This window comes from Solea solea, chromosome 18 (assembly GCF_958295425.1).
Source record: "Solea solea chromosome 18, fSolSol10.1, whole genome shotgun sequence".
NCBI lineage: Eukaryota > Metazoa > Chordata > Actinopteri > Pleuronectiformes > Soleidae > Solea > Solea solea.
This window is the reverse complement of record NC_081151.1, coordinates 17,576,149-17,601,691: the sequence shown is the minus strand read 5'-3', so window position 1 is coordinate 17,601,691 and position 25,543 is coordinate 17,576,149. Positions and strand designations below refer to the sequence as shown.

The following is a 25,543-nucleotide window of genomic DNA, read 5'->3' as shown; positions in this document are numbered from 1 at the left end:
GTCACATGCAGGAAGATGATGAACGAATGAAAAAAGGTAGGAAGTTATCTTTAGTACGATCACAGAGACACAGCAGTTATAACCTGTGATAAAAACGTGACAGTCAGGTAGTGACATCACGCTTCGTTTCAGCGCTTCAAGTAGGTGATTCGACTGATAATTTAACTGGAATTAAACCAATTTGATCACCAAGAAAATATATTATTGCTTTCTGGTTTTCAGTTTTGATCATTTTATGGTATTTTTTTTGTCTAATACAATAATAAAATGTAACTCTTCTCTGTCCTGCACCAAGATAGCAGTGTAATGAATACTAAACATTGTCCTTTTTAATGATAATTTGTGCACATTTCATATTTAAACATTAAAACCTTCACCTCACTCTTCCCTTCCAAGTGTGTTGGAGAACCTATGTAGCCTTCAGTTTGCGTGAAAACTCAAAAGATGTTTATTTTGTCCATTGTGGGCCAACTGCCAGATATTGAAAGTTATTCTGGAAAAACGGGCAAAAGCACTTACTCACAGGACATTTAGTGTCCCTTTTATGGTAAAAAATAAGCAAAGTCCCGACGGACATTTTGACGCTGGGTTAACGAAGAGTTAAGGAAAATGTACATCTTTATTATTATTATTTATTAGTTGATTTCACTACAAGAGACTAAATGAGTTCTGCAGTTGGTCTTAGGGAAAGAAAACGCATCAGTATCAGTGCAAGCACTCCTGATATATCAGCATATCGGGAAAAAAGTCTCAACGTTATGAATAAATAAGTAGTTACGATTATTTTGACAGTAATTGCATTTTACATCATCATTTTTACATCATTAGTCAAATTTTAAATTTGAAAAAAACATATTGAAAATGCTTACTTTGTGATATTTGTGCAGATCTGAGAGAAACAAAGATGTTCTCTTCAGTCTGCAGAATAAAACGTTTATCGATCAAGACAATAATTTATCTAAAATGCTAATTTTAACAAATATTGTGCCTCCTGCGATTAGGAAATTGTATTCGGCCAATTTGCGATTTCTATAAAATTTCGATTAATTGTTCAGCCCTGCTATACAGTACCTACATTTTACACACTGTACACGTCTACCAATTTCTCATAGGTTTTGAGCAGCTGTAACACTGTTCTATACTTTGCAGACATTCATCTCAAACCTTGTGGAAAAAAAAAAACCCAAAGATCCCAGAGGAGCAGAGAGAGACTGACAAGTGACGGACAGAATAGAGCGCTCACTCTGAGCGCTGTGTCAATCACGTTAGACAGCCTCTACATTAACCAGCAAAGGCCGGGGACACATGAACACCAGTAACAAGTCTGCAGAGACGCGACTCTCTCCCGGCTTGTTTGACCGAACAGCGTAGCAAACTGCAGCCTGGGATTCACCTGACACCTTTACATCATCATCATTTTAGAGGAAACGATACATTATTTAACGCCTCCATAGCAATGAAGACATGGTAGTCGAGGAACATGGTTTATATATTTAAAACTATGTAATGTCGTTCTTATTTCCACAACTACTTTTATGATAATAATGGTGTAATAACACAGTTATCGATGCTGGTTTAACGTCTGTGTCATTTAAAAAAATAATAATAATAATTTTGTTTCTTCCAAAGTGACCGTGATAATCTATGAATAATCTACGGAAGAGGATTAGGGCCACATCCGAAAAAAACATTTGAGTTTAAAGTCAGAATTCTGAGAATAGAGTCAGAAATTCTGAGAATAAAGTCAGAAACTCTGAGAATAAAGATAGAAATTCTGAGTTTAAAGTCAGAATTCTGAGTATAAATTCAGAATTCTGAAAATAAAGTCAGAAATTCTGAGTTTAAAGTCAGAAATTCTGAGTTTAAAGTCAGAATTCAAATATGTTTTTCCTGTATGGCCCTAATCTTCTTCCGTAACCATCCAACGGTGTCTCACAAAATATTTAAATAGAATTTAAACTGAATGTTTTGACTGATTCTCGGACTCTAAAACACCAGGATATAAAAAAATAAATAAAAAAATCCTGTTACAATTTCCTATTTCACAAACCAATGTCTCATTCTTTTCTGACCAATCAACTAAAATGTTTTAAGAAGTTTTTTTAAATATGAACTAATTATATTAATAGCTGTCTATTAATGTTGCTTTGATAAATAAACTAATTAATCAATGTTTAATCAGAAATTCAAGGTTGTGCGAGCAGAATTTCTATTTTTTACCATAAGATTGTGTTTGTAGAAACATCTATTATTTATTTTATTTTCATCAGAATGATAAATGGTGTGGCTTTGCTGTCAATACGGATGTAACATGTTGAAATTAACAGTATTGTTGTGTTAATATGTAACATTTAAGTCAATTATCACAAACACAACCAAAGAAAGACAGAAATTCTCAAGAGACAGGGCAGTAGCAATACACTACAAAGATAAATCTCTGCTTTATAGAAGCAATTAGGAACACACAAATAAATATTAAGAATAAAAGAACTCATACGTTCAATCTCTGAGAAGTCAGACTGAACAAGGTTGAGTTTAAAATGTCAAAAATGAGGTGCATTCAAAAAAAAAAGTTCAAACTCAGACACACGCTCACCTTGTTCAGCTCCTCTATCCTCCTGATCAGCAGTGGGTTACTGGACGAGTTCTCAAAATAAACATAATCTGCAGAGGAACAGCGAGAGGTAGAGAGAGAGAGATCATGGGGAATGAAAAGAGAAAGAAAAAAAAAAAGAAGACATTATTGTCAGTCAACATTGAAAGGTGTTCCAATTATTCAAGGAGATTACCAGTATTTTTCCAGCTCAGTTTGGGCACACAAATCCTGAAAGATGTGGAAATGCTGGAAATCCGGCGAGGGGAACGGAAAGAAAAGAAAAGTTTCTTCACGCTTCAAAACGTGGAAAAGTAAAAACGAAAATGTAATTAAGCGCCGTAGAAACAAGGTTAAGCAAATGACCGATGACGTACAGCAAACACGCGACCTAAATATGACTCGAGCTGTGATCAAGGAGAGTCAGGGCTTGGAATTAGTCCCCAACCTTTCCATTACACATGGCTTTAATTTGTTAGAGGCCTGATTGGCACTCTTTAATTACATCATCTCGCTGTGCCCTCTTCATCTGATGCCACCGACTGTCGCTTACGTCCAATTCTTGCATGGACGCACATAAATTCATATTTTTCCAATTTTCTGTGGATTGGATTCGGGGCCTGTTTTTAACAAGAAAATCGCCTTTTTAACGAGATTTTTTATTGGGGGGGGGGGGGGGGGGGGGGGTCAGTTTTTCTGAGTGACTGAGATAGCCGAGAAGCTTCCCGTCTTGATCACTGAATTGAAGTTTAATCCAGTTTTACTTTGGGTTTGAGACACTGGGAGATTCTCCTGTCTTTAAGTAACATCGATGGAATTAGTTTGTCGACTTTGCGCAGGCACCTCGGGACAGACTCCGGATCTGCTTTTCAATCCACAACAGAGAAATGTCATCAAAACGTTGAAATAAAAAAGGCCCAGTATGTAACATTTAGTCGAGTTAATGAGCAGAAATTGAAATACGCCGCCCGTAAGTATGTAAATACATGTATATTGTTTTAGAATATAGACTTGTTTGTACTTTAGGCAAGCTTTACACAGGCTGCGATGTTTCTACAGAAGCCTGAACGGACAAATAAGTCTGAGCTTTTAATGTTTAATATGCAAAATGGAAAAGGAACGACATCCTTTCTGATATGTGTGGGACACCGTAGTTCTGTGGCCACCATGGGAGGGGGAGGAATGACTTGAGTCCTGTGGTTTTATGACAGTAGTCTCACCAGTAGATGTCACTAATTCATACACGCTGGATCTTTCATTGAATTGAGCCAATTTCGTACACAGGACATCCAGGGGTGATTGGGAGGTCTGACCAGTAACCAATGCACACACGCACACACACACACACACACACAACCAGCCTCTCCAGACTACAGCCTTGTACTTCCTCAGCACTCATACTCTCTTTGTCCCATTTCCCAGTTCACCCACCATCTTGTGTGTGTGTGTGTGTGTGTGTTGTTTGCATGCATGGTGTGTTGTGTGGGTGAGAATGAGGGACTGCAAAAGCTTTACCACATGTGTGGTTTTATGCATCTATGGGTGTGTATGCACAAACTTGTTTTTGTTACCTCTTCGGGACCTAATCTGGCATAAACACCGACCTTGTCAGGCCTGGCAAGGTCAAACCTGGTCCTAAATGAGGCAGAACTGTGTTTCTGAGGGGACTGGTTGGGTTAAGGGCTGAGATTTGAAATGTGGTTATTTTAAGGTTATGGTTAGACATTATATGGTTAGGGACAAAAGCTTTGTTTAGTCTGTCCAAATGAACGCAGCATTCTTAGAAGAATAGTTACACTAACCTGCATGTGTGCGTATGTGTGTGTGTGTGGCTCCTGGCACTGCTCCAGGCCCATTGGAGGATTAGCTCACACCAGGATATCCCCACAGGCCCCAGTCTTGGTAGGGTGCCTGGTCTTAGCCCTGCATGTGTCTTGGCTGAGTGCTGTCAGATTATACCCCACACTTGGTCGGCTGCCTGGAGCCGGAGCTATCCTCCCTTCACCCTGAACCTCCCCCTCCCATCTCTGACTCTCCTCCAGGCAGAAGCCGAGTCGAAGGTCCCCCCCCCACCCCCACCCCGACCCCATCTTCTTGACCAACTAAGCCAACGATCGTCCAAAAACATTCCACCAGCAAAACCATAATACACACTAACTATTGTTTTTATTTCCTGCACACTGTACGTCCAACACTAACTGGTTTAGGCATTCATCCATAGCGTTAGAACACCCAGGATCCGCACAGACATCCAGAGCGGTCCTGCGTTTCTATTCCTGGCAGAGTTAAAGGAAAAATCCACCTACAAACTGTTTGTTAAACATCCATCAGTCATGCATCTTTTATGTTTGGACCACTCTGCTTTATTGTTTGTTATCGTTTGGGCTCCAGATTGAAGACACCATTTCATTTAGGAGTAATACTGCTAATATTAAGCACATTTATAAACAATAAACCGACTTGAAAAGCGTTGAAAATTGTGTGAACAAGGGTGCACTTCTCAAGTCTAGTGTCAATCTCTATTAGGGTTGCTCCGTCACAATTAATCTAATTGTTGTTTATTGTTAATCAAGCAGCAGATTAGTTTTGTTAGGTCATGTCCAATTGATTTGACAGTAAATTGTCAGAAAATAGTAGCTACGGTTTACTTTGACATCGCCAAATGTATAATTATGTCCAGCAAATGCCGCATTTTACAGTTCCTTTTCACTTCCTCTCTCTTATTAGCTCCGACTGTGTTTAATTTGTTACCTTTTTTTGCCATTTTGTGTAGCAGCTCTTTGTATCAAGTTACTTCTACACAATTCGTGCATCGGTTCTTTTTCTACTAAAATTATATTGGAGGGAGATTTGCACCATTTCCTGTTGAGATCACGATTAAAACTTTAAGAAGCCAAGATGGATTATAAGAGCCAAGTAAGAAAGAAGTAATACACTGAATACAAAATGAATCAGCAACTACCTTCCTAAATGAATTGTTTTACAAATACACTAAATAGTGACGTGTTTGAGTTTAGACAAAATAAATTTACAGAGACCAATGTGTCAATTTATTAACTGTTTGTAAAGTATAAAAGATCCAATAAATAAGTTGAAACAATTATTAAATGAATCATCATTTAAGCTTCTTAAATGGGAATATTTTCCAGTTTCTTTGCTCCACATGACAAAGAAACCTTTAAAACTGAATAATTTTCGTTTGGAGACAAAGCAAGACATTTGAGAACATCATCATTTCCAGGTTTGACAAACACTGATCAAAAGTTTTCTACATTTTACGGACCAAACGATTACCCGATTAATCGATATAACCGTTAGCTGCAGCTCTAGTTGAAACAACAAGCCTGGAATCTGGGATTGTCCGAAAAATGTAGGCGATGGTGACCAAAAAAAAAACATAATCAAGAATATGAAGAAAGCAGGAAAATTGTCAGTGAACGTCAGCATTATTTAGTTTAATTGTCAAGAGACGGACAAATTGGACACGTTTATCTCTCCTGCCATAAAACGATGACTAACAGGAACACGGTTTTGGTTTGACTGTATAAATGTCTAATAGCGAGTCAATTACGTGACCTTGAGACGGCAGTGTGTTAGTCTGACTCTTCTGCAGCTGTATCCATCATGTCTGCAGTGAGGGAGTGAAAGAAGTATATCAACACCAATATTAATATCAGATTAGTATGCTGTAAATGATATAGTTTCAGATTAAAACCAGTGCAGGACATTGAGGCCTACATCTTTTCAAATACAGGCATTTATTACCTTTTTTCTTTTAAGTCTGTGAGCACGGACTCAAAAGATAAAGGGAACATTGTACTGAAAATCTGAGCGGCCTTGCCTGATGTTTGCACTCCGAGTGCTTTCTCTAGCAGAAAGCTGATTCAAATCTTCTCAGTGCTTCTGGGCTATGCATAACCAGGAAGCTTGGGGATTTTATAAATCAATTAAACATCATCTAGACCCCAAAATGTATGGGTAGATTAAATATTTATTGTAATTATTTAACGCTTTTTGCTAAAACGGACAGTTTCCCCCTTTATTACACACGCTCATTTGTTAATAAAAACTGCAAAACATAGCAATAATAAGAAAACCTAGTATAATTCCTCTGCCTCCAGAGAGCACAGCCCACTTACTTTGTTTGTCTCTTTATGAATAGGAAAAAAAAATATTAAAAAACTACTGTTGAGCATCTCCGGCAGCCAAGAAATGCTATTTAAGGCCTTTGTGAAGGACATTCTTTTAATAAAGACTTTTAATACGTTCTAAAGCCGTTTGATTAGGACTGAGCGATAAAATGATAACGATAATTACCGCAATAGAACACAAAAACAGGGGGTTCAACTTCGGTAGCACTCATTTCATCCACGTCTGCCAGTCAGAGCTTTGAACCAATCACGTAGCTGGATTATTTGCAGCCACGTCATGTTAGGTTGACACGCACAGCATTAATGAAGGTCGGTGGGTTTGTTTCCGACAACTGAAGCTATTTTGATCTTTACAAAGACAATTATACAGTACAGAGGTAGTCTCTTGACATATTAATAACAATTTTATTTAGAGCTGACCAAGGAAGTTTAAGATTTTAGTTAATGTACCTGTTCTTATGCATTTGAGGGAACCAAAATAACCTTTTCCTATCTTAACATAAGTTTTTTTCACCAGCCCAACGCCTGACTGAACTGAATTCAATGTTGTTTTTTTAAACTTTTCAAGGAGGCCCTGCTGACTCACAGTAGGAGTAATTCAGGAGAAATTATTTTGTTTAAGCACTAAATGATCAAGTAAATAATGATGTAAGAGCTACGCATTTCCTCTTTGGTGGGGTAACCAAAGCTGCAGCAGCAGCAGCAGCAACAAAAACATGTAAATACAGTTCTGTGACAGTTTCTTCTGGCAACTACGGGGAACACACACACACACACACACACACACACACACACACACACACACTCCTCAACATAAGACACAGAGAAGAGATCGTCACATCACACTGATCCGCTCTTCAGCCCAGTATCAGCTTGTTGCGAGACTCCACTGTGACTGTGACATCTTCATTCCCGCTGCGGAATATCAAACAGGACAAGTCGAAATGGAGTGGCACAGAGAAAAGAAAATGAAGACAAGATACCCGAGTTGCTCGTTTTCCAAAACACACCGGGAGAGAGAGCAGCCTCGAGGTCGGAGGTTGGAGGTCGGAAAGGCCTCGCGTGACTGGTCAAGATCACCGAGCTGCATGGGGGAAAGTGTGGCGACGGGAAGTTATCGAGACGAAATCCATTTATTGAGCACAAGTGAGGCAACCTCAAGCAACGGAGCTAAACAATGAGTCAAATAACTGATAAATTAAACAACATCATCTGCAGCTTCCCCCCGTTTTACCATAAAAGAAACACAACGGAAGGGTGGAATTTGACAATCTCATAACAACAAATGTTAAAATTTAAAATCCTTTTTATCTGTAACCTAAATATATGTAGGGTTAAGGACTACAATGATTAATTAAATAAAGTGCATTTTTGACTGGTGATTTAAAATAATAATAAAAAAAAAATATATATATATATATATATATATATATATATATATATATATTTATATTTTATTTTCATGTTTTACTCATTCTTTCTAAAAAATAAAAGTTAAGGTTAAAGTAGTGTTGCTCAGCTGTGTGTAAAGGCTGCAAGTAACAATGAAAACCTTTGCCAATTTATCAATTTCAACCTGATTGATTAATCAATCAATTTCCTACAATGACGATAGTGAAAGATTGATCATTTCCAAAAATTCAGGCTTGCAAAAAAGTCAACTTTACTCAAGAGCTGGTATAATTTGTCTTTAAACAAAGACCAAACATGGCATAAATGAAGTAATAAATCGGTTAAGATTAACAGTGCTGACTAATGTAGAACGATGGTCCCAGAGCGTCATTACTGATCACTTTCCTGTATGACTACTTGATTCTATCCAGAAAGGATATTTAAATCGATAAATTGGTCCACCTTGGTTGTTTTAAATGTGCTCTATAAATAACGTTTGAATAAGAGACTCAAACTAACTAGGTTCATGAGCTCGAGTCGGTATTTTCTATTGAATACAGAGTGAAACAACCCCAGCTGAAACTGGAATGAATTATCGAAATAATCAAGACAGCTTGGGCTTTAATTCGACATGAATAGGACTGTATATGTTGTGGGCAGGAGTCTGAAATTATTTTTAAAGCTTCCCTGAAGACAAAAAAAAAAAAAAAAAAAGACAACACTGTTCATATAAAACAGTGATCAAAAAAAACTCAAAAACAGGGAAATGTTACATGACAAAACCAGTGAGAGAAATGTTGCCGTTTAACTGAGGCCTTCAAAGTTTGCCCGTTGACACCCATTAATTAAGAGAAGAAATGCATCGTGACCATTTTCAAACTGAAGCAGAACCACATGTCGAACACTCAGTTTTGGTGTGGAGTTGGGTGCAAATTGCTGCCACACACTAAGATGCTTTCCGAGCTGGTTGACGGCGAATTTTTTTGTCGCTGCTGAGGTGGGACACTGGGAAAGGGAACGCTGTGTCCCATTTTCCTCCTCCAAAATGGAGTAATTTTGTTGTAGTTCCGTGTCCCTTCTAGCAGGAAAAAATAGGAAGAAAGCTGTTCATTGACAGTCAAGAGCAGGATGGCTTTGAGTGGTGGAGTTTCCACCGTGTGAGGAGCTTGAAGCCTGGTGGAGAGCGAGCTGGAGAGCAACCCAAAATGAGAGCAGCAGAAAGAGACGAGAAGGCCTGTAGGCACTGAGCAGCGTCACTCACTCTCTCCATTTCCCATCAGCCCTCCTGCCGCCACAACCCGCGGATAACCACCCCCCCAAACACACACACGCACACACACAGCTCTCCATCCCCCGCTCACAACATCAGCCAATGAGCTAGCTCCGGCGGCTGTGATGTCACAGTGCAGTCGAACTTAGTGCGAGCCAATCAAGGCATGTTACCGAGCCCCAAAAGAGAGAGACTGCGGGGCTGATTCAAACCAGGCCAGAGAGAGACAGACAGTCAGGAGAAAGAAAAACATGAGATAAGTGATGGAGTCTGGGTCTGAGCAGAGAGAGAGAGATACAGGAGACCATCTCACACACACAGGGTGATGGATATAATTGAGCAAACGAGAAAGGCAATTAAATTAAGGGGGAAATCTGCGATGAAACACTACAAACAGGTACATTAACAACCTGCAACAATTTCAATAATTCATTTATCATTTCTCAAGCAAGTGTTCCAGAAATGTGCCAGTTCAAGCTTTTCAAATGTGATAATTTGCTGCTTTGCTTGGTCAAAGATGAACGAAGACTCAGTATTTTGTGGCTCTGGAGGGTTGGCAAAGTACAACTAGCAATTTGAGTGCATCTTCTAGGGTTGAGGGAAATTGTAGGAGGCACTTTTCACCATTTGCTGGCATTTTACAGACAAAAAGATGAATTGAGGAAATAATCTGTGGTTGTGGCCCAGGCGGTATGGTACATATGCACACCCAACTCACTCGTTCCCATCTTTGCCATTCAGGTTACCAGTGAAACAGACCTGAACAACAGAACAATTTAGGATAAAGTGAGTTCCCAAATGTACAAATAAGCACCACAGGCTGTAACACACATCAGGGAAATGTATTGTTACTCTTGAAACTTTCAAGTTGTCAAAATAGGAATGGACTGATTTAGAGCTGCAACTAACGAGTAATCTGTCAATTATTTTCTTAAAGAATTGTTTGGTCCATAAAATATCAGAAAACCTTAAAAAGTGTTGATCCGTGTTCGTCAAACCTGGAAATGATGATGTTCTCAAATGTCTCGTTTTGTACACAAACCAAAATGATTAACTTTAGATGATTTCTTCGTTATCCAGAGAAAAGAAATGAAGAAAATACTCACATTTAAGAAACTTAAACAAATCGGAAATCTTGTTTTAATCATGAAAAAAGCTTCAAACCGATTAATCGTTTATCAAAATAGTTGTCGATTAATTTTCAGCTCTAGTCTGATTATTTACCACCTGTTGTGGTTAAAATGTTAAATGATGTCGTAAGCGATCATAGGCTCTGCTTTTTGTTAAGTTTAAAGTGTTTTATATCCTCAAGAATATTGAAATGAGATCAGGGTTTTATGGAGGTAATTGTCACAAACCAGAGTTGACCTGAGCATTAGTGCTTCCACGGTCTGTTAGAGCCGCATAGATTGGTTTTATAGATTAAGGAATTAAACTAAGATCAACTAGTGGCTATTTTTAATAACAGAATTTTAGACATTACATTACATGGACATACATTACATGTCCTGATCTTTACTTCAAATTGTAGATTCTCCTGTCTGAGATAATGCTGCTTTTCTTTCTATACATTTCTCACACTATTTGCTAATATCACCAAAGAGACCCGTTTCTGCTGGTGGCTTCAGTAAACCTGTTTTTCTGTTTTTACCCCAACAACCCTCATTTTGGTAGTTTACACTGGGGGGCCGTCCGACTGCATGCATGTACAAGAACATAAACAAGTTAAAATACACTGAAATTAAAATTCAATGCCAATTTCAGGTGCTGACAGAGACACAGTTGGTTTGTGATTCGAAAACTCTGCGACCACAGCGAGTACACGGCTGGAGACGAGGGCTACGGCAAAGAGGGGACACAAAGAGGCAGGAAACGCAGAGTATAAACATCTGCCCACGCTTGTCCATGCACACGACCCCTCCACAGCCGGCACACCATCTAATGCCCACACACACACACACACACACAAACACAGGTGAAAAGCCCGTCAAATTATTTTCTGTTGCCAGTAAAAGAGTTTGTCTTTCCGCGTTACTGCAGCGTGTCACACATTCGACCTCGCCAAGTGTGAAAGAGGCTTGAGGGGTGTGTCTGTCACTGTGAGCAGCAACCACGGGAGGAGATTATGAGTCAGATGGAGGTTTCTATGGCAATGGCAGGTGATTTAATCGTCTGAATCAATCTTGCACCTTTTCCTCACACTTTGATACAACTTACTTGCAGTGATCAGACCTGGAGCAAGCTGCTCGCATCTGCGCAGAATGAGACCCAAGCATTTATCTTTTCATCTGGCCACCTGACCTATTGATTCCCCGTATCAGCCCTGCATAAGGTGAGGGGAACATCTATTTCACAGTCAACAGATGGATGTCTTTTACTTATTGCTCTCCAATTCTACGCTGACCTCCAGTCCACAACAAGAAGCTAAGGTTAAGCCAATGTTTTGGAGAACAACGTTTAAGCAGAGAAGGATTTGAATAAATAGCAAACTTAACTCCATGTCTCTGTCCTGCAGCAACCGCAGCAACCTCTCTCACAAAACTATTTCAGAGCAGTGTAGACGACCAGATCTTGAATTCCAAATAACTGTGGTCCTGCAAAGACGCCACAAGACTGCTAGCTTGCAGCAAATCCTGTTTATTGTGATGGATGAAGAGCATGTGCACCGTGCATTCTGCCCTCTATGGGAATGCAATGATAGATTAATTCAACAAAAGTGTCCCTAATAGCCGTCATGTATTGGTTCAACTGACCGTCCCGCGTTTGGGAGGATCGTGGCAGCGAGACAGGCCCTCAGATCGTCCCTCTGTGAATAACACCCACCAGATTTGTGAGAGAAGCGACTGCCAATGTGGGCAATTAACACCAGCCACCAGCCAAACAGAGTGTGGGCACTGTCAAAGTTTGTGAGCTAGTCAGTTTGAAGATTAGTAAACACTGCAACACCTCCAAGCAGGTTCTGAATCATTACTGCCAGCATGGAGACAATCCTCACCGCTCAGCAACCAAAAGAGACGCCGGCACTGACATCAGGTCTGTTGCCTTTCAGGTTAGTATATAACACGACACATTAAGCACATTCTGCACCAGAGTTTTCAAACTCCCATAACCACAGTACAAAGAGGGATTCAAAAAAAGGACAGGTGCACACATCTTCAAGTTGATCTCTAAAAATGTTTGCTTTTCTCAATTGCTTTCCCCAAGCAATTGAGAAATGCTTTCAGTGAAAGTGAAGTAAAGAAAAGCCCACAGTGCTCAGTCTGTGCAAAAGACATAAAGTTTCTAAAGACATAACAGGCTTTAAAAGTTTCACAAAAGTGGGTCTTACAAGACGTTTTATCAGAAAATATCCCACCACTGCAGCCCAGCATAGATGCACCGTGTGGGGAAGCACAAGACACAAAGAAACTTTCGGTCCCATTAAACCTTGGTCACATTAAATAACACCCAAAGAAGAAGAGGGTAAAAGAGGGAATGAGGAAGACGATTACCCAAGTATTAGATGGTTGAACAGATGCTAAATGTTGTTAAACGACGACTGATCAAGTGATACTAGAAAAAAAACCTCTATTTTATCTCTCGATTAACTACATCAGTCACAGGGCAACGAGTGCACTCTAGCCTCATTAGCCTAAATGAATTATAAACATAAGTAAATAAAAATAAATACAATATTTGACCTACTGAATGATCCCAATATGCATGGCTTTTGATCAATAAGAGACCATTTGGAGATTATGTACCTACCGAACATAACTTGGGCTGCAGCTGCTGCATTAAACAAATCAAACATAAGCATGCATTCATGGTAGATTATGGTAATAACAATGCAGTATTTTCTCCTGATTACCTTGAAATAAATGTGACAAAAGCCAACCATCAAGATCATTTGTACAATCGTGTCTTAATTATCACAAACTGCTGCACGGCATATCTTGGCATCTAAGAAAGCTTTAAAAGTCACAGCTCAGTTGCTCAAACTGGACATTTTTGGATCATATTTCACGTCAATAAAACACCGAGCAACGCGGCGCACAAACAGCAACAGTGGATTTTTGTCCTTTCATCGCTCACAATGGCAGTGCATTAGGATGAGCTCCTCCAGAAGCTTGTGTGAAGAGGAGGCAACGATTGCATCAAGCAAAAACTTGTTTCAAAAGGACTTTTGTTCTGACCTGAAAAAAAAACAAACCTTTTTTTTTTTTTTTTTTTTTAAAAAGGGTTCAAGTTCAGCCATTAACTATTTCTTTACTTATTGCCTCATAGGTTTAAACTTTCTTTAAGCAGTACATCGAGTCCTTGCAGGTTCAAACTTTTAAAGCTTGTTCACATATTGCTCTGGGTTAGCGTCTTTTCCCTTTACACCATTGACTTGATAAGCCTCATGGTTCAGTCTTCACTTTTCTGCAAGTGGGATACAGTACGAGGAAGAAGCACTGCAGGCACCGGAAGAGTGGCTTGTGGCCTGAACGGTGAAAACAAAGACATCAAGGTTTACAAAGCCAGCTTTTGTCCCGGGGTTCATTCACAAGGGAAGTCATTGCTTTTCCAAGATGATCCAGCATTGTCTTGCAAAGTGGTGGCCATCTTTCCAAGGGCTCCAATTGTTTTGATGTAGCACTGAATTGATCTCAGGAGGAGCTCCAGTCAATTACGAGGCTCATTTTTGGCCCAAATTGTGCCCGTTTCTTTTATAGAATTCCTGACTGTGACTGTGGAATATCAAAAAAAGTTTGTTCCACAATGATTTTTATGCTTTGTGATGTAAGATTAGTTCAGGTTATTAAACAATAAGGCTAATTTGTAATGGTACAGTTGGAATAAATGTCAATTGTTTTGTTAATTTTGATTGCTACGTTTCAATTTGAACTGCAGAGTGAAGCACCATCTTGAAGCTACGAGGCAGGGGAACGGCATAAATCACTGGCTGTTACTATTCTGCATCTAATTACACTTTCTATATATAAGACAAATGAGCCTAAATGGCATTTCAGTGCGAGTGTGGAGAACCAAACCACACTCAAGAACATTTGGCTGGTGAAGTGTTAACTTTCTGCCCTACTCTGGACATAATCCTGTTCTCGCTCAGGTAGGCCTCGATTCATTTGATTAAATAAGAGGTTTTGTGACGTTCACCACAGGCTATTTTTGACGCAGGTACAAGGAGAACCACCCCACTCCCTATTTTCTTTGACAATTGTAAATCGTTGCATGTAAAAATACCTTCAAAAAAACGTCAACCCTAACCCTAACGCCCAGCCATTACAGGGAGAACAACAAATGTGAAAATGAAAAACAGGACAACGGGCTCACAGAAGATAAGAGAGGGGTCCTGTGAATCAGCAACACCTGTAATCTGCAGGGAAAAGTCTAATGTGATGTCGGAGACACACTTTTTGACCCTGAGATTTGTTGCAGTGGATAATATTACTCAGTGTGGAGTGAAAAATGTGCAGCACTATCTTTTTGCATCCAAGACTATGTTCAGACTGATGTTTTCTCAAATCAGATCTTTTTCCAGGTAGACCATGATCAACACTGCCTACTAGAGCTGAAAGATTTTTGAATAATTACCTAATTTTGCGATTATTTTGACTGAAATTGCTAGCAGGGGAAATGGTACGAAATCAAACTCAACAGTTCACACAACAAGCAAACACTAGGCATCAGTGGAGAGGAAAGAAACTCCCTTTTGACAGGAAGAAATCTCTGACAGAACCAGACTCAAAAGATGTGCAGCGTCTGCCTTGACTGGTTGGGGTGAACCTTGCAGAACTTGACGGAGGAGACCGATTATTGACTGAAGACCTTCAGCACGTCCATAAGAGCCGCAAAAGGCCATTTGAAATCCAACTAGAGAAGCCAGTAGGGTTGAACCATGTTGAGTAAATATCTAATTGCGATTATTTTGACAGGAATTGCGGTTTGGCTTGCGTATTTCTCATTACCGTTCCTCCTAGATCTTTTGCGATATCTAGAAGATTCAAAAACCATGGACTGGCGATCTGTCCCGCCTTTTTCGCCCTGTGTCAGCTGAGATTGGCACAGCACGACCCTCGTGTGGAGGATAACGCCGCAGAGGACGGATGGATAGATAACGCAAAGCAGAGAAATAGGGCTTTGCGTCTATATAATTTTACTAGATCAATAAGCCCTCAGGACTTCTGCAGAACGACCGTCCAATCACAGACGAGATTCACTAGCTTGTCACACGTTTTTGACATCAGCTTCTCAGAATAATAATTCAACGGTTGAATCACTGAAAGTGAAAGTTATCTTGGGGGCAGAAGCATTTTTGGACAATTCTACAGCGATAAAAATCTAAATAAATCGAGGCGGTTTGATTATCATGAAGGTCATAAGAGGGTTAAAATGATTCCTGTGTGACATTTGTGCAGACCTGCAAGAAACAGCGATGTTGTCTTCAATCTGCAGAATATGATGTGTACAGGTCAAGACAATAATTTATCTAAAATGATACTTTGACAAACATCTTGGCTTCGACAATGACAATTGCAGTAGGCTGTATGGCGATTGTTCAGCCCGAGTAGCCAGAGCCTTCAGACTGAGACGTAACTGAAGAAAATGTATTTAAACTTCTACTTAAACTAGAATTAAGTGTCCAAATGTGTTTGTTTTTGGGGTCCAGACTTCAAAAAACTACACAGGATAATATGTAAATATGCAAAAAAACACTCTGAACAAGACCTACACACACGGGGCGCGTATTAATTGAATTTAATGATCCCATTTCATATATTTTCTTATTTTTAATGAATCGAGTGCTTTGTTTAAATGATGTTGAATCAGAGCACCATAAGCTGAACATGAGTGGGAGGGGAGAACAGGAATCTTAATTAGGTATTAACTGTAGTTGCCTGCACAAAAAAAGGAAAATATGTGCCAAATTATCTTTCCTCATCTTAAAAAAAGAAGAAGTCACCTTTAACTTTTTTTTTTTTTTTAAATATTCAAAGACTTTTAATGCAAAAGCATCAACTCCTCACTGCAATTGTGAGGAGGTTCTGTGCAGGTTAAGTGCATTTCACAAGTTATTATGAAAGAGAAACACGGGCACTGGCACCAGAACGACAAGAAAAACTTTTGAGGAAATGTTCCGTGTTATAAACACACAGAAACACAAGGCACATGACTTCAGCTGCATCGTTTACACTCAGGTAGTAGTTTGGGGGGTTTGGGGGCTAAGTTATCAAATAAAAAGCCACGCGAGAAGCGAGGAGCAGTTCTGTCTACTCTTCATCACCATCCTCCTCTTCACACACAGTCACCACCATCATCATCATCATCATCATCGCCGCTGAAGCTCAAGGCTGTTTTAGCTTTAGGGAAATAAAAGCAGGGCAGGAAAAAAGACGGACCACGCTCTGTACATTCATAAAACAGCCGCGGCGAAACCGTGGCTACACTCCGACAGAAAATCATAAATGTGAAGGAGAAGCTGCTCAAATGTTGTTACCTCCAACCCGGTACATGTTCGCTGCCATGTCTGCCCCCGGTCCCTGGCTTCCTCTCCAGGTAGAGGGGTGGCTCTGTGGTCGCTCTCGCTGCCGGAGCTCGGTTAGCACTGCCGCCGCTCTGTGTTGGAAAATGGAGGATTGATCGATACGAAACGGAGCAGCCGAGAGCTCTTAAAGAGACAGTAACACCGTATTACGTCGGCGAGTGTCCACGCCCCCCAAAATATTTTGGCGGCACAATTCAAAAGGAACTAAAGTCATGTGACACTTCCTGACTTTAACAATGAAAATATGAATAAAATGAAAATTTTGAACCCCCAAGAACCCCCCAATTTTGAACCCCCATAACCCCCAAGTACCATTATTGGAAAATATTTAAAAAGAATAAAATTGTAAGAATTGAGAATAAAGTTGTGATATTATGAGAATAAAGTCTGAATATCATGAGATTGTGTTTCATTGTTTCATTTCATTTTTAATTTGAATTACTCCACATTTCTCATCTTGTCGCAGGTTGCAGGTGATCATATTTGCTTGATGACTTTATTCTCATAATATTCCGACTTTATTCTCGTAATGTCACAAGTTTATTCTCGTAATATTACGACTTTATTCTCGAAAGATTTGATTTTAGTTTTCTTAGTTGTTTGGCCCTAATACTCCGTCATATAGAAATGGAACTATGTGATTTATTTTATTTATTTATTTATTCTTACCATACTCTTAAGTCAATACAGGACAAGAAAAAAAATATTTTTTTTTAGTTAAATCTTTTGATCAACTTTAGTTCTGATCAAAACAATAAAATATTAAATAGTTATGAGGATTTTAACCATTTAAACGCCAGTCTGAATACATGATGATAATATCTTTTATGAAAGAAATATCACATATGTTGGGGGCCGTCAATTAAAGGGTTAAAGGGTTCATCACAATGATTGAACATTTGGTTGTTTTGAGCAGGGCCAGCGTTGTTTTGGAGACGTATGCAGACAAAAGCCAAAAAAAATTATTTGTAAAGTTTTTATAGTAGTTTTTTGGAAGTGGACATTTTTGTCCTTAATGACTTAAGAGGGGAGTAAAAACTGAATCATTTTGTTTGTTTGTTGACAAAAACAATTTGAGATATTTGAAAAACACCATCATTTCCATCAACATTTTTCAACATTTTCTGACATTTTTATCAAGAAAATAATCAACAGATTAATTGATTATGCAAAAATCCCCTATGTGGAACATTTTTTTCTACATTTAAGCATTTATGGAAAAACTAAACATACAAACCAGTGTTAATTTGCTGTGGGTAAGTCAGAGTGGTCAACAGCAGTACATCAGCCAACAAAAAACTTAAATTATTTATTTTGGTATTTTCTACAGTTGCAAGGTCATCCTACCTTTTTTTAGTCCATTTCCACCAGGTTGTACTTGTTCAGGAACTCCACGCTACGCTTCACTTTCTTCTTCTAATATTTTGTTCCAATGCTTTTGTTTCACCTTCTTTTAATAATTTCCAGCAGGCTGCACAACACAGTCCAGAGTCCTTCAACTCACTTCCCCAAAAACTCCATCACAAAAACTCCATCACACTCCAGACAATGCAGTGGGAATCCTCTCACTGTGTGTGTTCCTTGTTATCTTGCCGGAAAACAAAATTATTTCAAAAAATGTTGTTTTTTTTCTCCATCTTTTCTGGGCAGATCAAAGGCAGCAAAGGTCGATCATATTCTCAGATCAAAGATAACAAGAACGTGCACTCATTATAGGACACTGTGATAAAGAAGAAGACGACGACTCAGGATTCCCAACTGCGTTGTCTGTGGTATGGTGTTTTGTAAGGTAAGAGAAGTAGTAGCAGCCTATTGAGAATTCACATGTTCTTTTATGTTTCCATATTTTGTTTTTGTCTATTGAATGAAAAAATCAGGATACCATGAATATACCAAAACAATGTCACTACTCGCTGATGATTAATGCAAATATTTATAGTACATTTTGGCATTTTTGCAAAAGAAATTGTTATTATTCCAGGTCCAGATTCATGTCAATTATGCCAATATACCATGGACATAGAGAAGTTCACTCTGAATAGAACCACAATTGAAATAGTGCCAAGTTAAAAAGAGACGGTTGATTTGTCTAATGACATGCGTAGAGGTCAATTTAGCCCTAATGGAAATTAACTACAGTCAAATAAAATGTACAGTTTTATTGAATTCTTTCAATTCAGAGTTGTGCCATTTGTGTCTCTATTTCATGTTTTTTTTGGTTTTTACAAAAAGAAACATAAAGATTAACCCATAAAACTTGATGCATTATAAATTCTATTATATAAGACACTGTATGTAGTCAGTTTGGTGATTACACTGATTCAGATTGTAGGTTCTGTTTGAATTGATGAGATTTTTGACTTAGTCTGAGTGGAAAAACATTTGCACAAAACTGTAACTTAGCCGTGCCAACGGAAATAATAACAGTATGATAATAATAAAGTCATCTTTCACACTCTTGGCAGCATGAACCTGCTTCTGCTTTGGAAACGTTCCTTCCAATTTTGTTTTTGTAAATGACTTAACTGAGTCCTTTTATATATAAAAAAAAAAGTCTTGCTGCTTTTATTTAACGAAAGGATGTCTGCAGTGCCGTAAAGAAATAGCAAGTCAAGTCGCATCCACTGCAAATAGAAATGTATGAATGAATTTACCTGGTAATTGATGCATTTACAAAAAAATTCACGCATTCATGTCACATCTCATCCTATTAAAGTGCTGTGATCCTAAATCCCTCAGTACCGTGGTGTCAATTGATGTCTGTGGTCCAGGGCTGTGAGCAGGGGCCTCTGGAGGTTAGCTGCAAAGTGTGGTAGGCTCAGTTAAATTTAATTAATGTATGCAAGAGTGCTTCCTCACCATGGGGACAGTAACCAGATAAATGTTAAAGATAACATCACGTTAAGGCACCTAGTCCAGCGTCTTTATAGCGGCTATATCTCCATGTAAAGTTGGATATATCTCTTCTTCTTTTAATCTATTAACGCTTATTGAAATGTATTTTAGTTTGTTAAGTTTCCCCTTTTCAACAACAAACATTTTGCACATAAAAAAATAAGATATTATGGATGTGTAAAAGCAATTACTGTGGTACCAAGTCAGTGATGCACACATAACAGCACAGATTAATTCATTAGTCCGTTATTGTGCATCGCTCATATTTACTCCAGCTCTGTACACAACATCAAATGCGCCCACATTATCCTCACAGTGTGTGGTGCAGGGCTTAAATACGCAGTGAGTGATCGTATAATATTACAGGATTCACGGGATCCTGGAAGCAGCAGGGAGGTTCAGGACAATCAAGCTTATTACAGCGACCTACTTAGTTAATTGTACGAACCTCCGCGGATGTGGGCAAATAGGCGGTGGGCAGATTTCAGTTTTGTTTGGCGTAATCCACCGTAGAAAAATGGGACATTTTTGTGCAGCAACAAAGAGCAGCAGCACAATTTCCCCTCTGTAACACCAAGCAGAAAACACTGCTATTCTCTTTACATTATACTGTCATATTTAAAGGAGAAATTTGTCTCCAAAACATAGAAAACACGAGTTTTGTTCTGATTGTAAGCTGACAGTGTCTAATAATTAAGATTTAATGCGAAAGGAGGGCTCATAAATCATACAGTCGTCCAGTGGAAGTTGTTCAATCGGCTCAGTTTTCAGTGTGGAACTAAGAGAACTGCAGGAATGCTGTGGCGAAGGCTCCATCTGATCTATACCATATGGAAGCCTCAGTTACTGTGGCCTTACACAGGGGACTACAGTCTGCGCGTCACGTGACCGCGGCGGGCCAATCCCGTGGCAGGCACAGTACGCACTCCTGCTCAAGTGTGCAGCCTCAGTGTTGGCACCGTGCTGCATCGGAGGGATCCAGTATTGTGTCTCAAGGCTCTTTTATGAAGAACAAGAGTGTGCGTGTGCATGTATTTTTGTGTCACTGTGAGGTCCAAAAACAACGCACAAGCCTATCTTCATGAGGACATGTCGACTGTGTGAGGACATTTTGTCTGGGCCCCACAACATTAATGGTCCTTTTTCAGGGTTATGACCTGGATTTAGGGTTAGGGTTAGAATTGGGTTTTCGGTGAAGTGTGCAGAAACTAAACGGTGTTTCAAAGACTATATCTGTTGGACTGAAGCCTTTCTTTCTCCGAGAGCAGTCCTCGTGATAGAACACTTGATTTCACACGCCCGCCTCGCTGATTGTCTTTTTTTCTCTTTGGCAACTCTGCGGAAAAGAAAAATATACAGTTTACACTGCGTGCCGTATGTCATATTGCAGCTGTCACAGGTGAGCTGCCTGCAAAATAGGCTGTAAACGTCCCCTGTGAGGCCGGAGGGAAGTTGTGCCAAGACCATAATGTGGTCTTAATTAAAGGGAAAATGGGTGGTCAGGAGTGCGGCCTTGTATTTGGGAACTGCGACGACGTTCATTAGGAGTAGTTTGTTGATTTGGCCGCTCGCCGCTGTGCAGATGTTTCCTTTTGGATCCACTTGTTCCCCTGCCAGATGTTGCTGGAGTCAGGGAGACAGATAGACAGCACAGCACAGCACAGCACAGCACAGCACAGCACAGCACAGCACAGCACAGCACAGCACAGCACAGCACAGCACAGCACAGCACAGCACAGCACAGCACAGGTGTTCTCCCCGATGGATCCCAGTCTGCAGAGATGGATTAGTCTCAGGCAAAGTGTGTCAGCAGAAACTCCCCACGGTTTCGGTTGTAGTCCCGGAAGATGACCTGTGATGGCCTCGCTTTCTGTCTCCTACTTTCTCTTCCTCCTCCTCCCTCATCCATCCTCCTTCTCTCTCCCCCCCCTACTTCAGTGAAACAGATGCTCAAAGGGAAGCAAAGACAAAGGAAATCAATTAGACTTATTTCCTGGCAGAAACCATCCCAAATCTTTGATCGCGGTTCCGCGTTTGTGATCTTTTACTGGGAGGAAGCCTGAGCTCGCAGCTGCCAACCTAATGCATACGCTGGAAGTGATTACAAGAAAAGGCTGGAAGAATCAACTGCATCTGTGTTTTATGTAAAATATCAGACAGTTTTAGGTTTAGGGTTGGAGTTAGGGTTCGGGTTTTCGATGGCTGGTATTTTAATCTGGGATCTGTGAAGTGAGATTGATGGACAATGATCTGTGAGTCTCGAGGGGTGAGGAACGGACAGGGAGTTAGAGGAGACACTACAGGGGGACATCCTTTCGAACTAGAGGTCGACCAGTGTGACTTTTTCTGAAGGAGGACATGAGGACAGTTGGTGTCACAGAAGAGGACACAAGGGAGGGGACAAGGATGGACGATTGTGACCTCATGTTGTGTATTGCTGTGGCTTGTAACGAGTGGTGTTTGCTGTATGGTGCACAAGGAGTTTCCAAGAGATCAGATCTAAATCTAATCTAGTCTAAAAAGAAGGGACAGGGCATGTTCTTCCTAAAACTGATTTTAAATACTGATTTAAAATATCTTGCCAAATGTAAACAAAAAAGTCAACTCCTTAAGAGATGAAGATGAATTTCCATCACTGTCTGATACCAGAGAAATATCAAGGAACGTGTGACATAAGAGAATGTGTGATTGTTCTCAGATCTCTAAAGTTTTAAATGGTTCGGCCTGTCCGTCGCCCACGACGTGACTTTGTACACATCTGCCCGGTAAGCCTCCATAATATCCACCACATTATCTGCTCTCCTTTGACTGTGCTGTGCCATTTTGTCACACTGCTGCTTTTTGGGATGTCAGCTTTTTCTGCAGCTGCTGCAAATAAGTGGAACATCCTGCCCCGATGACGTGACGAGCAGTGTGCGGCACTTTTTTCTTTTGGGGGCACTTCTAAAAACAACTTTTTTTCTTTTAAAGGTGCTAAAAAGCTGTTGACACTTTATGGCTCCGATGACTTGGTTGTTACTTGTTTGCGGTGCCGTGTGTGCAGCCTGTGCCCCGCCGACCTGCTCATCTAATGAAGTTACACTCAGATGCATGTAACATGTTCTGGTATACAGCCTGGCAAAGAAAAACACATGTTCCACAGCTCTGCAGTTCACCACCGTGGCAGCATGTGTGGAAAAAAAACCCCCTCTAGAATCACACAAATCTAATTTTTGACTGTGTTGATGCAGACGTCCCTAATGATGAGCTGTAGTTTTTCTTCCTCTCACTGCTGTGAGTTTTGGCACGAGGCACTGCTGACTCTTCTAATTGGGAATTTCTGCTCTAGGGGATCTGTCAGACACATGTCACCGCTAAAAATATCAGTAACTGTACAGACATTGTTCCTGTCTGGAAAGACTTGCAGAGGACACACCGGTTGTAATTGCATAAAGGCAACAGCAGGGGGAGCCATTGACCTGCTTTTTGACAACATGAGATGCTGTTGGGACAGAGAGATATATGCTCTCAGATCATGCACAGTTACAGTATACAGTATATTCTTGTCCATTAGGCAGTATTTTGACATGAGGGAAAAAAGATACAAATTTAAAGCTGCATTTTAAAGTCATTTTTGTTTCTCTTGCAGTGTCATTTTAAGCAAGAGTGTTTAAAAGGAGTGTTTATTTGTAGTGTTTAAAGTATCTGTGTGATTGGCATCACAGATGTAAATGGAGTTTAATGAACTTCCCTGCAGAGGTATGAGCACAGGGCCCGTGACTCTGAAAATACTGATGTTCAGTGTACTCCCAGGATCATTCAGTCACTTAAAGTGTGTGTAAAGTTCCTTCATATGCAGGAGAAATAACCTACATTCAGTGTGTAATTCATCTTTGTCAAGCAAAACTATCAGACATGAGTGTTTTGGGGTTTAGCATTTATCCTTAAACTGCTGAACAAGCGGGTTTTTTGAGCAGTAGAGTTCCCTTATGGCAACTTTTCGTGGAAGCTTCTTTGTGTCTTCAGTCATAATCTGCAGTCGTCTCGCTTTACTAGCCCAATGTTGCTGTTGCCTTCCTCCGTCTCTACATTACTTTATATGAGCAGAGCAGGACAAGATCTAAACAGCACTGCACTGAGAAACTAGATGTCATCGGCATCGGATATGACACTCGTAACACACATTTAATTATTACATACCACATACCACGTTTTAAGCTCAAAAGTCTCACTCACTCATCTTCTACCACCTTATCCTCCACATGATCAGCTGACATAGGGATCGCCAGTCCATCACAGGGCCACAGGGACAAACAACCATTCACTCTCACAGCTACGGTCAATTTAGAGAGTCCAGTTGACCTAATTCCCCATATTGCATGTCTTCAGACTGTGGGAGAATCCACGCACACACGGGAAGAACATGCAAATTCAGAAAGGCCCTATGCTCAAAAGTCTATTTAAGATGCAGTTTCTTCAATTAACCAGCAGGGGTCATTGCTTACACCGCCTTATCCACTGTCCTCATTTGCTCCCTGAAAAGCATCATGCAGTGGGAGAGGGAAAGGCCAAAGATGGAGCCATCCCTAGCAGCGGAAATGACAGTTTAGTGAGTTCGTTTGAATTCTGGGAGGCCGGCAGTGAGTAACATAAGGGCTGAGTGTTGACCTCAAGCAAAACATAAATCAGAATTTGTCACTTTGTCCTCGTAATTGTCTCTGGTCGTGTGGTAGACGGCTGGTTTGGAGTGAGTGTTGCCTCTGGGAGATGTCTTTCATTGTGGCATCTGTTATGACTCAGATGGAGACACTGAAGCTTTACTTTGAAATGAAGAAACCTTGGCCATATTCCAAAGGAATTTACTTATGGCACTTGTGGGTTATTGATATCGCGGCCTCCTCAGAATTAAAAAAAAAAGGAACAATGAAACAGAGTGGACACCGGAAAATGTCACTCCTTGGTTGTTCCCAGGCCACACCTTGCAAGGGAATCTTACAGCTGAAGGTCCAGTCTCCACCACTTCAGGATCATGTGCCGCCGGACGAGCGCAACACATTTTTTGGTGAAACAGCTGTTGACCCTCCAAAAGTGTCTGCATCTTCAAACAGTGAGAGAGGCAGAGGCAGTGGCAGATGGTAAGAGTAAGAGTGTGCGGGAGGCAAATGCACAACAGTCAGACATGCAAAAGGAATCAGTGGAATGGCAAACGCCTTCAACAAAAAAGCCATGCCCTGAATTTCAGTCAACGTCCAGCAAGAGTACTTGTCATATTATAGGATGAAACATGGAGGTGGAGCTGCACCAGCTGATGCCGCGAGGAAAGATTCAACAGCTTGTGACATAGTTTAAATGGCAACCACCAGAGACGAGACCATATACGGTTTTTATTGTGCATCCAATTGGTCATGTGTGTTAATGAAGACCTGAAAGTAGCAATTGAGACCATCAACTCTTCTGGAAAATGGTTTTCGACGTTGTAAATCAAGTGAGATTAAGGCTCATTTTCCCATAGACTTCTTTATGCAACCAGCAGAGTCGCCCCCTGGTGGCTATTCAGTATGTTCTCGCTTCCTAGTTGTCCTCAACGGGCAAACAGAAGACTCTGTTCATTTGTGGCATAGTCGATGCCTGCATCGTTTGGAATTTCAAATATTGGTATTATCGCAAATGGGAAAATGAAGATTTAATGCCTCGTGATATGTGTCAAAGGGCCACAAGGGGGAGCCCACCTCTTTACA

General features: G+C 40.2%; 2 protein-coding genes across 3 annotated transcripts in view; one reads left to right on the top strand and one right to left on the bottom strand.

Annotated features, from left to right (window-relative positions):
- Nucleotides 1-18,297, bottom strand: part of mta1 (metastasis associated 1) — a 47,765-nt gene extending 29,468 nt beyond the window's left edge. For both annotated transcript variants that reach the window (XM_058614759.1, XM_058614760.1), the window contains exons 1-3: nucleotides 18,279-18,297; nucleotides 16,884-17,002; nucleotides 2,597-2,664 (exon numbers count right to left, since the gene is read on the bottom strand). In XM_058614759.1, the coding sequence (XP_058470742.1) occupies nucleotides 2,597-2,664; nucleotides 16,884-16,911 (96 nt within the window). In that variant the 5' untranslated portion in view covers nucleotides 16,912-17,002; nucleotides 18,279-18,297. The remainder of the gene's footprint in view (nucleotides 1-2,596; nucleotides 2,665-16,883; nucleotides 17,003-18,278) is intronic.
- Nucleotides 18,298-18,694: 397 nt separating this feature from the next.
- The window catches only part of crip2 (cysteine-rich protein 2), a 39,196-nt gene continuing 32,347 nt past the window's right edge, over nucleotides 18,695-25,543 (top strand). Inside the window, exon 1 of the mRNA XM_058614764.1 lies at nucleotides 18,695-18,720. The gene's annotated coding sequence lies outside the window, so the exon portion shown is untranslated. The remainder of the gene's footprint in view (nucleotides 18,721-25,543) is intronic.